Consider the following 15905-nt stretch of genomic DNA (forward strand, 5'->3'; position numbering starts at 1 on the left):
AGGTTCTCAGGTGGGGTTTCCTGTCTCTGCGGTGAGTTAAAAAAAAAAAACAAACCCACAGTTTTTCTGCTCAGTCACCTGAGTTTTGAAGTTTAAAAAAACCTAGGTTTTCTGTCTATAAGTGGTAGGAATTAAGTATCGCATGTAATGTCAGTTTTAAGCATGTGTTAAGATTTGTGTTAGGAAATATTTTCTTTTGTTTTTGGAGGGTTTTTGTTTGTTTGTGTTTTGAGACAGGGTCTCTCTATATAGATGAGGTTAGTACTTTGAGCTTAGAGAGATCTGCCGCCTCCCTCTGCCTCTTGAGAGCTGGGATTAAAGGTGGGCGCCACCATAGCTGGTGGAAAAAGCATGCTATAAACCGTACACACCTGTAATCTGGAGGTGGAGGAAGAGGATCAGAAGTTAAATCATTCTCAGACGTGTAGTTTAAGGCCAACCTAGGCTACATAAGACCCTGCCGCTACCCCATCTACCCCGCAAAAAAAAAAAAAAAAAAAAAAAAAGGATCTGAGGATGCCAGAACAGGGCACTGGACCCCTGGAGCTGGCATTAGTCACTTGGAAGCTCCCCAGCGTGGGTTGGTCCTGTGAACTGAGGTTAAGGAGCACCTTGACCACTTGATCATGCGCCCTCCCCACTTTAACTCTCGCTACGCACCCACTGGTTTCTGTTTTGTGTGTGTGCATGTCTGTGTGTGTCTTCCTTGCTCCTTCCTCGCCTTGTTCTCGAGGCAGGTTTTCTCACTGAGTTGGGCTGGCTGGCTGGTAGTTGAGCCAGCCCCAGGAATCCCGCTGCCGCCGCCCTGCCCAGCTTTTTGTGGGGCTGGAGGTTGAGCCCAACCCCTCTTGCTGTGTGGCAAGTGCTTCAGTTAGCATCAGAGCTACCTCTGCAGCCGCACAGAGATCAAGTGCAGCTGATTTTTGTTTGTTTGTAGTTTCTTCTTGCTCTCCCTTTCTTGTGTTTCTTTATTACGTTCTCTTGGCCTTGTTTGAGGATGTTTTTGTGTTCTTGTTTCCCCTTCTGCTTGGGAAGGTGTTTGCTGTATTTTTGTTTTCTTACCCATTCAAGTGTGTTATCTGCGCCCCTAGAAGAACCAGGTTCCCAAGGCTACTGTATATGCAAAGTGAATAGAATGCAGCGACCAACGCCCAGTGGAAGCCTCCCTGGTGCCCCATCCTCACCCTCAGCACCCACCCACCTGCTCTGAGCTGACCACTGCCCCAACTTCCGTTGCCATTTATTAACTTGACTTGTTTTGACCTTGATATAAACAGATTCATACAACACGCACACCTCCATATCTGCTATCGGGAAGCTCCAGCACTCAGTTACAGTTTATAGTAGCAAAGAGGTTGGTTGATAGAGTACTCGCCTGGCATGCAAGAAGCCCTGGATTTGATTCCTAGCGCTATGTAAAGGGTGTGGTGGTGCACACCTGTGATCCCAACATTCGGGAGCTGGAAACAGGAGGATCCAGAGATTCAAAGTCATCCTTGGCTACACAGTAAATTTGAGGCCATCCTGGACTACAGTAGACCCTATCTGAAAAAAAACTTTAAATATAATAAGGATCCAGTGGCAGTGGCCCACACCTTTAATCCTAGTACTCAGGAGGCAGAGCCAGGCAGATCCCTGTGAGGTCAAGGCCAGCCTGGTCTATAGAACGAGATCCAGGACAGTTACCAAATTCAAAACTACACAGAGAAACTGTCAAGAAAGAGAAAGAGAGAGAGAGAGAGAGAGAGAAGAAAAAATATAAGGAGCCGGTGAGATGGCTCAGCAGGTGCAGACACTTCAATGGACCTGAGGTCAGTACCCAGTCCCCACAAAACCTAAGCTGGACATGATGGCAAATGTGTGGAATCCACTTGGGAGGTGGAGGCAGGAGGATCAGGAGTTTAAGGTCATGCTCAACCTCAGCTACCTTGAGAATTTGCCGCTTGGAATTGTGTTTTTCTTCCTTCCTTAACTAGTGCCATAATGGCTTCAGACAATGATTTTAGCCGTGTCTCATTCCTGCACAGGTGATTAAACAGGTATGTGTCATGTACTGATTTGTGCTAGCTGGTTTTAGCTTCTTGGTACATACAGGCCTCCTGCGGAAGGTAAAATCTGAACCAAGACTTCCAGGCAGAGGTCAGAGAGCAGCGTGTTGGTGGCCAGGGCGGAACATTGTCAGAACTCAGCCAGTGAAAGGAAAGTGCCCTGCTTCTAGAGCGCATTGGAAGGAGCCGAGCCAGTGAAGTGCGGCGAGATGGATGGAGCCAGGGTCAAGTACAGAACTGTCATCTACATCTCCTAGGCCAGACTGAGGCACTTTCCTCAGAGAAGGGAGGAGGAGTGGGAGAGTTGAACGTAACTGCCAAAGGGCTGTGCAGGCTTCAGGAAGTGACCAGGAGGGGCACAAGTTAGAGTCTGGTGGTGACTGTGGCGTGAGCATACACACCATCAGTCAGACTCAAACCACAGTATGAAAGTGGGAAGCTGTGGCTCACACCTATAACCTCAGCCCTTGGGAAACTGAGGTAGGAAGGTTGCCGTGAGTTTGAGATCTATCTGAGCTGCATAGTGAGCTCTGGACCAGCCTCAGCTAGCCACAGTGTGAAATTCTGTCTCAAGGAGGGAAGGGACGGGGAGGAAGGGGTGAGAGGGAAAGGAGAGCAGTGAGGGGCAGCTGCTAGTGCTTTCCTGAGCAAGTGTGAGAGAAGGTAGGAAGCAGACGCCACGGCCTGCGAGATGGCTCCCGAGGAAAGTGCTTCTCACCAAGGCTGAGGACCCGAGTTCAAGTCCCAGGATCCACAGAGAGAAAACTGACCCCTGAACGTTGTCCTCTGATCTCCACATGCAGGCTGTGGCAGTGTACACACACACACACACACACACACACACACACGTTAATAATAGTAAAAATTTAGATATAAAAACCCAACAACATGCCAGGTAGTGGTGGCCAGCAGACTACCACCAAGTAATTTGTAGATATGTAAGTAACTGATTTGTTAAAGAATTTGGAATATTTGCCGGCATGACAAGTGTCCCATGTAGACTCTGCCTGGCCCCTTCCTTCTCCAAAGACTTAGGGAGTGGAAAGTCTCTCCTTGTGAATCAATGTTAAGGGTACCCAAATGGAGATAGACATGTCTCCCTCTGCCTTGGACTCCGGAGAGAATGGCTTCCCAGCTGGCTGCATAAGCCTGTACTCACTGATGACGGTCGTGACTCTTCAAGGCATCAAGGCTTGACAAAACATATGATATTTGCATTTTTCTAAGGTACTGTCTTTGGTGTGGGTAAAGCTGAACCAGACATGGTTAACACTTTGACCATAAAACTATAGGGCAGAACCTTCCTCCCTCTCCTGTCCTGATTAGGCAGTGGTGGCTCTATTTTTATGAGCTCGTGAATAAATTGGTAACGTATTTTAATAGTTCTATAATGTGTGTGTATGTGTGTGTACGTGTGCACTTCTGTGAGCTTGTCTGTGCATACATGTGTGAAGGACAAAGGCCAACTTCTGGTATCTTTCCCTGTCTCTTTCTGGTCTATTGTTTGAAATAAGGTCCCTCACTGGACTCTGAGCTTGCTGTATCAGCTAGACTGACTGCCTGGCAAGCCTGGGGATCCCCCCCCCCCACCTCTGTATCCCCTGGTGCTGGGTTACAGATATATGTCATCACCTGGCTTTCATGTGAGTCCTGAGGATCTGAACCCAGGTCCTCATGCTTCCACGGTGAGCAGGCATTCCACCCACTCAGCCATCTCCCCAGCCCAGCCATTGGCCTCTGCCTCGTCTCTGAGCAGAGTCGCTCATGCTGATTTCTGGCTGTGTAATAATATGGGAATCTTTAACACATGCTTAATATGAGGTTCATACAGCCTCTGCGGGTATTCCTCACACTGGACAAGGACTATTTATAGCTACAGCTACCAAGCGTCGCCACACCCAACACTAAATAGAATCTGTTGGAGGGTGAGTGAAGACAGGAGACGGGAACATGACAAGCCAGTTTCTGTGGAGTCTGCTTGATTCCCTGGGTGGGAAAGAGCTGCTCTCTGCTGAGTGTGCCCCCAAATGTTCTGACAGGCTGTATTGATGGCCAGTCGGGAAGCCGTGTTTCAAGCACAGATGATGATGGAGAAATAAAGGATAAGAGATACAGCATTTGTGTGTGCTTGCTTATTTCCTGAAACATTAATTACCTGGATAGGAGGTTATGATTTTGCTAAGTAATAAACTAGTATTACAATTAATGTGTGGTCCATGATTTTAACCCCAGCACCAAGGAGGCAACGACAGATGAATCTCTTGAGTTCAGACAAGGTCAGCCTAGTCCACAGAGTGAGTTTCAAAACAGGCAGGGCCACCCAGAGAAATCCTGTCTGGAAAAAAAAAAAAGAAAGAAAAAAAGAAAATAATTTTACAGATGTGTGTTTAAAGGGTTAACAGTTTTTTCTCTTCTCTTTCCCACTTCTCTTTATAGTTTAAAGAAGTTCCAAAAGGTCCTATCCCTCCGTCTACACCCAAGTTCGCATACGGAAAAGTCGCTTTGAGAAAGGTAAGATGCATAGGGTCGGGAGTGTAGCTCAGTGGGTAGAGTGCTTGCCTGGCATGCGTGGAGCCCAGGGTTCTGTTCCCAGTACCTCATAAACTAGGTGTGCTGGCACACACATGTCACCTTAGCATTCAAGAGGTAGAGACAGGAGGATCAGGAGTTGAAGATCCTCCTTGGCTACATAGTGAGTTAGAGGCTCGCCTGGACTACATAAAAATCCTATCTCAAAAGAGAAAAAACGTCAGATCTTCACTGAGAATCAGATGGGGAGAGATGTGGTGAGTGAAAGTGTCGCAGGCCGGGGGCTTGCTGGGTTTCTCTGAATTTGTTTTCTGAGAGCCGGTGGCGATTGATGTTTCTCAGGGAACGAAGAGATAGAAGATGAGAAGATGGGGGTGTGAACTGACAGCATGCAAAGACATACCACAGGAGAGCGAGAGGTGTTCTTGGGCCACTCTGGGTCATTCTGGTCCAAGTCCTGGCTTTCAAAGGCAGTGCCGTGGGCTGCTATGGAAATGACAGCCTACTTTGTTACTCTGTCCCATCGTTTACCTCTTTGATTTTTTTCCTTTATTACATTTATTTTTGGGGTTGGGAGACATGCATACCCTGATGTCCAAATGGAGGCCAGTAGACAGCATGAAGGAGTCTGTTAGCCCTTTCTATTGTGGGACTCTTCTGACTCGAACTCAGGTCATCAGACGTGGTGACGAGAGCCCTTACCTGCTGAACCATCTTGCCAGCCCCTTCCACCCCCTTTTTAATGAGTCCCCCAGGATTTTTTTTTAAGATTTATTTATTTATTATGTATACAATGTTCTGCCTGCATGTATGCCTTCATTCCAGAAGAGGACACCAGATCTCATTATAGATGGTTGTGAGCCACCATGTGGGTGCTGGGAATAGAACTCAGAACCTCTAGAAGAGCAGTCAGTATGCTTAACATCTGAGCCATCTCTCCAGCCCCCCCAGGATTTTTTGCCCTTAAGTTAGACTCAAAAATCGTATCCTAGTGGCTTATTGGATACTGGAACATCAAAGGAAAAATATAGAAATTAATCATTAATAAGAAGTGAGGTAATTTTATTCTGGGAAAATAGGAGAGAGTTACTTAATGGTTGGGAGGAGGGATGTACCGAAATTGATTTGTTTTGACTCTCTGGGTCTTCAGGTTTTCCCCTCGACCCATCCCTTACTCCTACATGTATTCGTTCACAAGAAAAAGAAGAAAACATGAACAGTCACTTATTTCTTAAGAATCTTGAAATTCTAAAATAGCAACATATGTTTTTATCTTTAAGGCAGATGCCAAACACCATAGTGTAGTTTTTCCATTCAAAGCCCTCTGGCTTCTGGTTGGCTGGTGGTGCTTCTGTAATAGTTTCCACCACCTAGTGTGGAATCCTGTGCCACATTCTACAAAGAATGTGGTCTCTGATAGGAATCTCTTCTTAGATTAATCATGCTTGAATCACGCTTGGACAGGGAAGCTTATTCTTCTCTGTAGCTACCTAAGATAAAATAGTTGCTTGGTTTTAAAACACTAAAAAGTTCTTTTACGTGATATAAAATTACCTCAAATGTTTAAAACAACAGCAATAATAAGTTGAAAAACATTTTTTTAAAAAATGCAGCTTAGTGCCATGAAGGAAATCAGCACACTGGGCATGATACCTCATGCCTGTAATCCTAGCACTTTGGAGGCTGAGGCAGGAGGACTGCTGTTATGTTCAAGACCAGCCTGTGCTATATAGTTCAGTTTGAGGCTAGTCTGGGCTATAGAGAAAGATTCTGTTTCCAAACAAAAAGATGATGGGGAGCAGATGTGTTGGCACATGCTTGGGAGCGGGAGGCAGGAGAGTCAGATGTTCAGGGTCATCATTTTGGCTACATAGAGAGTTCCAGCCTGGGGTACAGGAGACACTCACTGTCTAAAAAACTCAAAACAAAATGAGGGAGGGAAGGAGGGAGGGAGGAGAAATCAGCATACAACTGTATTCAGTTTATACAAAATATAGTATATGGGATTAAAGTTTTTCATTTATTTAAGATTGTGTGTATGTGTTTGCACATGCACGAGAGAGAGAGAGAGAGAGAGAGAGAGAGGGCATTTGTTCACACTCATACACACTTGTGGAGGTGGAGGGTAACTTTCAGGAGGCTCAGGACACATGCCACATAAGCTTGGAAGCCAGTGAAGCCACCGTGAGAGAAGCATGTGACATGGTCGTGGCAGATCTAATCTTATCGGTTTGCCTCCAACTACTATCTTTGCTTCTGACTCTTCATCCCTTGAAAGCCTGATTAATGCTTTGCAGAGGCAGCAGCCTCAGAATCTTGGATGACATTCATTTGAAGCCTTTCTTAGATAGCTCTGAACTGTATTTCTGAATGGGTGCACTTCAAACTCTTTTTTTAAAAAAATAATTTATTTAACTTTATTTTATGTGAAATGATGTGAAGGTATCAGATCCCCTGGAACTGGAGTTACAGACAGTTGTGAGCTGCCATGTGGGTGCTGGGAATTGAACCTACGTCCTCTGGAAGAACAGCCAGTGCTCCTAACTGCTGAGCCATCTCTAGCCCCAAAACTCTTTTACAGACTACTATCATTTACATTTTCATCAAGAGATAGGAGCAGAGCCTAAAGAGATGGCTCAGCAGTTAATAACACTGACTGCTCTTTTTTTTTTTTTTTTTAAGTTTAGTTTTGTTTTGTTTGAGATAGGTTTTGTCTATGCTGTCTTGGGTGTCCTGGGTCTCAATATCTAAATCAGGCTGGCCTCATAGTCACATTTGCCTGCCTCCCAAGTTCTGGAATTAAAAATGTGTGCCACCATGCCCAGATCTGACTACTGTTCCAGAGGAGGAGCCAGCTTCCATTCCCAGCACCTACATGGCAGCTCACAACCATCTGTGACTCCAGTTCCAGGATCCAACGCCCTCTTCTGGCCTCCTCGGGCACTGCACACACAGTGCACAGATACACATGCAGGCAAAACACACACACACACACACACACACACACACACACACACACACACACACACGAAAACAGGAAAGATCTGGGAGCAGTTAGAGCTAGGGAAGCAGAGGCTGGTGGATCTCTGAGTTTGAGGCCAGCCTGATCTACATAACAAGTTCAGAATAGCTAGGGCTACATCATAAGATCCTGTCTCTAAATAAATAATGTTAAGAGTGGGGCCTGGGGCTGCAGCTCAGTAGTAAAAATCTTGCTTGTCCACCTTGTGGAAAACCCTGAGTTCAGTCCCCAGCACTGCAGAAGATAAAAACAGTAAGAAATAAAGGCTATGCGTTAGTTCAGTTGGTGGAGGGCCTGCTTGGCATGCAGAAAGGCCTGAGTTTGAACCTCGTCCAGCATTCTGAGATAAGATGGGCGTGGTAGCACGTGTACATACCCCAGCATTTGGAGGTTCAAGGTCACCCTTGGCCACATAGCAAACTTGAGCCCTGCCTGGGACACATGAGACTGTTTCAGAAAGAAGGGAGTGGGGAGAGAGGGAAAGAATGAGGGAAGAAGAGGAGTGAAATCCAGGGGATTGTGAAGCATGGACTTGCACGGTTGAAGCTTAGCTCAGTGTCTTGGATAATTCAGAGCAATGCAGCCCTGACACTCTCAACCCTTCCCCACCCCTGCTCACTGGGGACACCATGCTGAGTCTGTTTTTGCTTCTTTTCAGTTCAAGACAGTGGCCGAAGCTCTGGACATCCTGTGTCCCAATGGGCCTGTGAAAAGCCGTTATCCCTTGACGTTCATCCAGGTGAAACAGGTAGGCCCCCACAGGGACCACTTCTTCTGTCTTCTCCTGGCAACACAGGTGTTTTCTAGTCACTTCCTAGGCATCGATATTTTAATACTGAGAAATGGCAGTTTAGAGCTGAGGACGGGGCTTCTTTGTAAGGTGCTTGCTTCGCATGAGCAAGGCCCTGGGTTCGATCCCCGATCCCCAGCACCGCATAAACCTGGTATAGTGGCATGCCTATCATTCCAGCCCTTGGGCAGTGGAGGTAGGAAGATCAAAAGATCTAGGTCATTCTCACCTCCATAGTATTCAAGGCCAGCTTGGGCTACATGTAACCCTGTCTCCAAAAAAGAATCAATTTAATTTTTCCTTCTTAGAAGTTCCTTTTCCTGCTTTGGAAGGAAGACCATGTGTGTTCTCTTGCTTATATGTGCTCCATTTCCTGGCACTCCCTTGTCTCTAGAAGTGCTCTCAACTTTTTATTTGTTTTAGTCCACTTCTCATCTGATTCTTCAGTTAGCAGTCATTTCCCTGCTTAGTGTGTATGTAGTGGACTGCTTTTTCCCTTTAAGCGTCTGTCTGTCTGTCTGTGGTGACCGATTCCTCAGGGGCTGTGGACAGCACCAACCTGGGCTTCCAGGAGGGGAGGAAAGCTAAGTGTTCTCTGCAGACTTGGTTCGGGCCGCCCTTGCAGGGATCCTGTGAGCGAGTGGGCCTCGCTTTTGCAGCCTGTGCGCACCAGATAAACTGGAAAGAAGCATGTGGGCTCGTCCTAGACGGGAAACACGGGGGTTCAGGCACCCCGCCCAGTCCCAGAGCCGTACACTGCCGGCCGGGGTCTGAAAGCTGAGACCAGTGGCCGCCACGGGACTGCGGAGTGGCCCCTGTACACCGTGCTAAAGAGACTCAGCTCTCCCAGACCCAACTGTGAGACAAAGTATAAAAATAGCAGCTGGAAGCAAATACCAAGCTAAGATTAGATGTGCTGTGGTGTGTTTCCACCTCCAGACTCCGGGAGGGTGACCTCCACCGAAAGCCAGGAAGGAAGACTCCTAACACTTCAGAAATAGGGTTGAGATCCAACCGAGTGGCCCAAATGTGACAAGTGACCCATGACACCCCAACGACATCACCCCGTACCGCCCCCCAGACATGTCTGCTCTTCTGTGTCCATATAAAAGACATTTCAATGACTCCACGAAGGGACAATGAACGGTCTAGGGTCTGTCCGAACTCTCCAGGAACCACTGATACCAGTCTAGCTGAGGTGGCCACGTGGGTAACTGAACGTGAGAGAGGCCGAGGCAAAAAGGTAGTGAAAGGTGAAGTGGAGGGTCGGCGGATGAGCCATGGCAGAACCCAGTATTCGTTTTTAGAGCTTTAATGGAGGGAAAGGTGGGGGCGGGGCAGGCCTGGCGGAGAGGAAACACAGGAAGAAAGGTGGGGGGTCCATGTGCGGCTTTTTAAGGCAGAGATTGCGTGACCACATGTTGGCCAGTGTACCCCTGATAACGTAAGACTTTAGACCCGAACTGCGCATGTATAGAATCCTAACAGATAGGGAGCTGGAGGCCTCCGTAGTAAGGTCCAGCTGCTACATGACCCCCCATATGCGCATGTGCACGGGGAATCCATAAGAAGTGGTCACAGACTCTTTCCCTTTCTTCTCCTTCTTCCTCTCTCCGCATGTCTGTCTTTCTTTTGTTTTGTTTTGTTTTGTTTTGTTTTTCAAGACAGGGTTTCTCCGTGTAGTTTGGTGCCTGTCTTGGATCTTGTTCTGTAGACCAGGCTAGCCTCAGCTTCCCAAGTGCTGGGATTAAGGGTGTGCTCCACCACTGCCCAGCTCACACATGTCTTTCAAATAGGCCTGAGCACACCCTCTCCTGTCCTGTCATCCTGTGCGCCGTGCCCCCACCACCCATAGTGGGTTTTGTTGTGCCTCGCACTGTAAACAGTGCTGCTTAATGAATAACACAGCACCGCCACATAAAACCAACACCAGCCTGGCCTCCACAGTAAGGTCCAGCCTGGCCTCCACAGTAAGGTCCAGCCTGGCCTGAGAAACAGTGCAACCTTATCTCAAAACAAAAACAAAAATAAGAAAATCCAATACAACAACCAAAATTCCGATGAGATCATGCATTAGAGACCAGACTTTAAGAAAAGAATTTAAGCTGAGCAATGGCGCACGCCTGTAATCCCAGCACTCAGGAGGCAGAGGCAGGTGGATCTCTGTGAGTTCAAGGCCAGCCTGGTCTACAGAGCGAGTTCCAGGACAGCCTCCAAAGCTACACAGAGAAACCCTGTCTCGGAAAAAAAAAAAAAAAAAGAATTTAAGGGGCTGGAGAGATGGTTCAATAGTTAAGAGGACCTGGGTTCAGTTCCCAGTACCCACATATCAGCTCACAACTGCCCATAACTCCAGCGCCAAGGGATTCAAAGCCCCTGGCCTACATTCATAACACATACCTGTGCATGAGCACACACACATATGCCGAGCTTGGCACCATTACCACATGTAACCGGACGTGGTGGTACACTTGTGCACTCGAAGTTCAAGGTTGTCTTTGGTTGCCTAGTAAATTTGAAGACAGCCTAGACTACCAGAGTAGTCTTTGTCTCAAAAATCAATAAATATGACTCCTGGTTTGGTAGCAGTACCCGCCCCACAATTCTTTCCTCTTTGCTTCAAATGGTTTCAGATTGAGTCTTGTTTTGTAGATTTAGCCCAGGAGCCTGGAGAATGTTTTGCTGAGCAGAATTCAATGTTTGTCCTGTGTTTGGGGTTTTTCCTAGCTTAAAAAAAAATGTGTACACAAATGAGTGCTTTGCCTGCTTGTCTGCTGTGTGTGTACTACGTAAAAGCCTGGTTCCTACAGAGGCCAAAAGAGACCTTCAGATCCCCTGGAGCTGAGTTACAGATTGTTGTGAACCAGGGTCTCTGCAAGAGCAGCAAGTGCTCTTAATTGCTGAGCCGTCTCTCCAGACCACATTTATTTACTTACTCTGTTAGTGTGTGTATATGTATGTGTGCCACAGCACATATATGAAGGTCAGAGGACAACTCGTGGGAATGGCTTTTCTCCTTCCACCCTGTGGGTCCTGGGGATTGAACTCAGGTCATCAGGCTTTGTGGCAAGCACCTTTACCCACTGACCCATCTCACCAGCTCTTGACTGGTTTTTGAGTTAATACTAGTGACCTCTGACATATAGGGTGTGACTTCCCTAGGTCACTCTCCGCAATGGCTTGACTTTTGTTTCCCCATGTGGCAGAGAAGAGAGTCCCTGGCTATTCAAATAGTTCCACCAAGATCGATAAAGTCAGCTTGAATTTGGCTGTGGGTGGGGGAAGCTTTCCATTCCCTACGGTTTTCAGAAAGTTGCTTTCCTCCAGATCAAGGGCAACGGAGTTCTTAGTAGCTGAACTTGAGAATGAAGCATTTTTCTTATATCTTTTCTAGTATTTTGGGTATGTGCTGTACCGAACAACACTTCCTCGGGATTGCAATGACTCAGTGCCCATTTTCCCTTCATCCTTCGATGGTGTTCATGATCGGGCTTATGTTGCTGTGGACGGGGTAAGCATTATCTTTGAACTACACCACATCTAAGCCTTGACGGGGGTGGGGGGGTCGTCTACACTTACTAACATGGCATTTGAAGCTCTGGTCACATCTCCACTTTCAGCCGGTGTCCCATGGCAGTGACCTTGCTTGCTGATATGGCCCACATGCTGCGGACTCAGGGCTGTTCTCTAACACACTCTAGGAAAAGCGGGGTCTCCTGAGCCCAAGGTCATCTCTTCCCTGATTGAACTCAGCCTGTCACCCAGGCTGCTTTTTAGGGACAACATCCATGTCAGCTTGGTACCTGTCACCATACAAAGTGTGTTAAGCAGGGTGTCTCCCCCTAAATGAGACATTATAGTTTAACGGGTTGTCCATGACAGTTGTAACTAAAATGCACCAAGGACTTGGTTTCACAGCAGAATACAGATACATTTTTAAACACTCTTCAACATCTAGTTTGATAGCACATACCTGCAATCCCAGCTGTCAGAAGGTTGAGGCAGGAGAATTGCAAAAACCCAGGCCAGCCTACACCCACAGGATGAAACCCAGGGTCTAAAAATCATAAACCAGAACAAAGATAAGAGAGCCAGAGCCAGAGAGACAGTTCAGCAGGTGCAGGCACTTCCCCCTGAGCCTGAAGATTCGAGTTTGGTCCCCTGGGACTCATGTGGTATAGAGCAGAGATTCCTGCAAGCTGCCCTGATGTCGGCCTGTGTGCCTCAGCACTTGGGTGTGCACACACAATAAATGAATACATGTAATAATAAAAAAGCTGTCTATAGCATCACCCCTTGTTGAAAGTTATGGGAAAGCTCATGGGAAGATTTTCCTCAGCAAGGAATTTTTTTTCAGGACAGTATTATAGTTTGGAAGGGTTTTTGGTTTGGGTTTTTCAAACAGGGTCCTGTGCAGCCCAGGCTGGCCTCAGACTTGCTTTGTGTCCAGAATCAGCCTTGAACTCCTGATCTTCCTTCCTTTTCCTCCCAAGTGCTGGTGATTACTGGTGTGCACATTCAGAGTGGTTTAAAGTAAAATATTTCCATTCTCAGCTGGGACGATGGCTTGCCTTCAAACACATAAATAAAGGAAGGAGGAGGGGGAGGGGGGAGAAGGAGAGGGGGAGGCCAGGAGTAGTGACATGCAGCTGTAACCTCAGTTCGAGGGAGGTAGGGACAGCAGGTCCGTGGGAGCCAGCCTAGTCTCCTTGCCAAGTTCAGGTGAGCAGGAGACCTTATCTGAAAAAGGAAGTGGACTGTTTCTGAGGAATGACACCTAACGTCCTCCCTCTGTCCTCTACACATCTGACTTTCATGTGAACACACACAATGGGGGTGGGGTATAATCAACAGATTAAATTTCAGCGGGGACAAGCCCCTGAGATGTGACACTGTGCTTGTCATGTCCTGCCTTCACTAAGCGTTGTGTTTTAGTGACTTATGGTCAGTGTAACCGCTCTAAAAAATAACCTCTTAAGTTAGGGATGGGGTTGGGGATTTAGCTCAGTGAGAGAGCACTTGCTGTGGGTTCAGTCCTCAGCTCTGGAAAATTAATTAACTAATATCGATTCAAATAAAAAGTTAGGGATGTGTCGTTGAGAAAATACCTGTTGTTTTCCCTTGTTCTGTTACATAATCTCTGTGGTTAACGCATCCTACCAAGTGAGGGGAGCCAGCTCCACCTAACTCTGATTTTATCTGTTACCTGATGTTGTCTGTTCGGTCCATGTGTTTAAAGGCTGTTTCTTTATACCTCACTTGGGCTGTGAGGTCGTACAGTAATTCCTTCACACAAGAACACACCCCAGGAATGTCTTGTGTGTTTTATCCCTTTAAAAATAGAAGTGTAGGAGCTAAGCTTGCCATGTGAGATATGGAGGCAGGAGAACCAGAAGTCAGTTCCAGGGAGATGTTAGTTATATAGCACAGGACCAGCCTGGGCTACTTGAGGCCCTTTCTCAAAATACAATAAACAAGCAAACAAAAAAGAAATGAAGGCCTGCAAGATGGCTCAGTAGATAAAGGTGCTTGCATCCAAGCCTGATGAACTGAGTTCAATCCCTGGGACCCACATGGTGGAAGGAGAGAACTGACTTCAAGTTGTCTTCTGAACTCCACATACAGCATGGTAAACATGCGTCTACACACCTATGCATGTGCATACACACACCCCCATACAAATAAATATTATATATATATATATAAATAAAGCAAAAGGATGCCTGAGCCAAGCATGGTGATTCACACCTGTAAGGCATTTGTGAGATGGAGTCAGGAAAGTCCCAAGTTCAAGACCAGCCTGGTGTACGTCATAAGACCTTATTCCCATTAGAAAGGAATCTCACTCACCATAGCACATTCCCAGGCAGTGGAGTGTACCCTGAGCTGTGTGTAGCCAACCTCCCCTTTGGAAAGACAGTGAATGTGGGAACTTGGCCTACTGGCTAGGGGCTCGGCCTGAACATATCTGGACTCTCCCTGTAAATCTGATGACACTTCAGAACAGGAAAAGTGACAGCTTAGCTGTGCACACTGCTCTGTTTCTCTGATCTTACCTTCCATCCCAGGTCCCCCAGGGAGTCCTTGAGCGAAACCGTGTGATAGCCCTGGACATACAGGGGCAAGCTGGAGCTGTTCTGGACATCCTGGTGGAGAACATGGGGCGTGTGAACTATGGCAAACACATCAATGATTTCAAGGTAGGACACTCATGTGAGGGATAGACCTATGCCTGAGTGGTTGGAAGGAGTTTTGTTTGTTCATGCATTCAATACTCACACATACATCTTTGTTCCCCTCTTCCATTTATACAGAAACAAATTTAAATACTTTTTTCTCCTCCTTCTTCTGGTTTCTCTATGTAGCCCTTGCTGTCCTGGAACTCACTCTGTAGACCAGGCTGGCCTCCAACTCAGAGATCTACCTGCCTCTGCCTCCCGAGTGCTGGGATTAAAAGCGTGCGCCACCATTTGGGTTGACTTTGAATTTTTGACCCTCCTGCCTCCATCTCCGAAGTGCTGGGATCACAGCTATGTGCCACCGTCCTGTTTATAAAATTCTGGGGATTGAATCCAGGGCCTCATGCACATCAGGCAAGCACTCTACCAGCTGAGCTACATTTCCTAACCCTTAACATTTTGAGAGAGAGAGAGAGAGAGAGAGATGTGTGTGTGTGTGTGTGTGTGTGTGTGTGTGTGTGTGTGTGTGTGTGTTCGTGTTCTGAATGATTACTGCACGCCTCTGTCACACATCACAGCAGCTCCCTTTCAGAGCCCACACTGCTGAACTTGAGGAGTGAAGCACTCTGATTCGTTTTGTAGCCTAGAAGACAGATTTCTTTGAAGGGCTCTTTTCCTGTGCAGACCATGAGAGCCCTGAGCTTTGCAAGCAGAACACTCCCCTTGTGCTTGAGCTCAGTAATCTTGTGGAGAGAAGACGAAGCTGCTCCACCATGCTCTTCCTCTGCTTTGAAAACCCACCCAGCTCATCAGAGGTGCTCCGGACTCAACCGAGCCAGTATGGTGTTTGGTGGGCTCAGGTGTGCAGGCTTGGACTGGTGTGCCGGCAGATCTGTGCTGTACAAAGCCCCTTCACTGCTGCTCTGCCTTGGCCTGCTGGTTCTTCTCTGTCCAGGCACAGTGTGGTGTTCTAACCGATATTTCTAGATCATTAAGAAACTTGTTGTTTAACTTAGGTTTTTGTTTTGTTTAACTAACTCATTTAAGGAAAAGTCTTTAAGGCCAGGCTGGGCTGGAACTCATTGTGTAGGCGGGGATGACCTTGACCTCCTGAGCCTCCTGCCTCTACCTTCCAAGTGCTGGGTTTATGTGGGGCTGGGAAGTAAACTCAGGACAAGCAAGTCCTCTACCAACCAAGCCACGTTCCCAGTCCAGGAAACTTTTATTTTTTTGGCAGGGGGTGGGGGCCAGGGAGCCAAGGATGGTCTGGAACTCACAGCAGTCCAGATTCTGAGATTACAGGTTCAACCACCACACTCAGATCAAGAATCATTTGT

At 47.1% G+C, this 15905-nt stretch overlaps 1 protein-coding gene across 2 annotated transcripts in view; it reads left to right on the plus strand.

The window, feature by feature from the left end:
- The window catches only part of Glb1 (galactosidase beta 1), a 74313-nt gene that overhangs the window by 43596 nt on the left and 14812 nt on the right, over positions 1 to 15905 (plus strand). For both annotated transcript variants that reach the window (XM_036192117.1, XM_036192118.1), the window contains 4 exons: positions 4485 to 4559; positions 8258 to 8347; positions 11784 to 11900; positions 14458 to 14589. In XM_036192117.1, the coding sequence (XP_036048010.1) occupies positions 4485 to 4559; positions 8258 to 8347; positions 11784 to 11900; positions 14458 to 14589 (414 nt within the window). The remainder of the gene's footprint in view (positions 1 to 4484; positions 4560 to 8257; positions 8348 to 11783; positions 11901 to 14457; positions 14590 to 15905) is intronic.

The sequence above is a fragment of the Onychomys torridus genome, chromosome 7 (genome assembly GCF_903995425.1).
Source record: "Onychomys torridus chromosome 7, mOncTor1.1, whole genome shotgun sequence".
Lineage (NCBI taxonomy): Eukaryota > Metazoa > Chordata > Mammalia > Rodentia > Cricetidae > Onychomys > Onychomys torridus.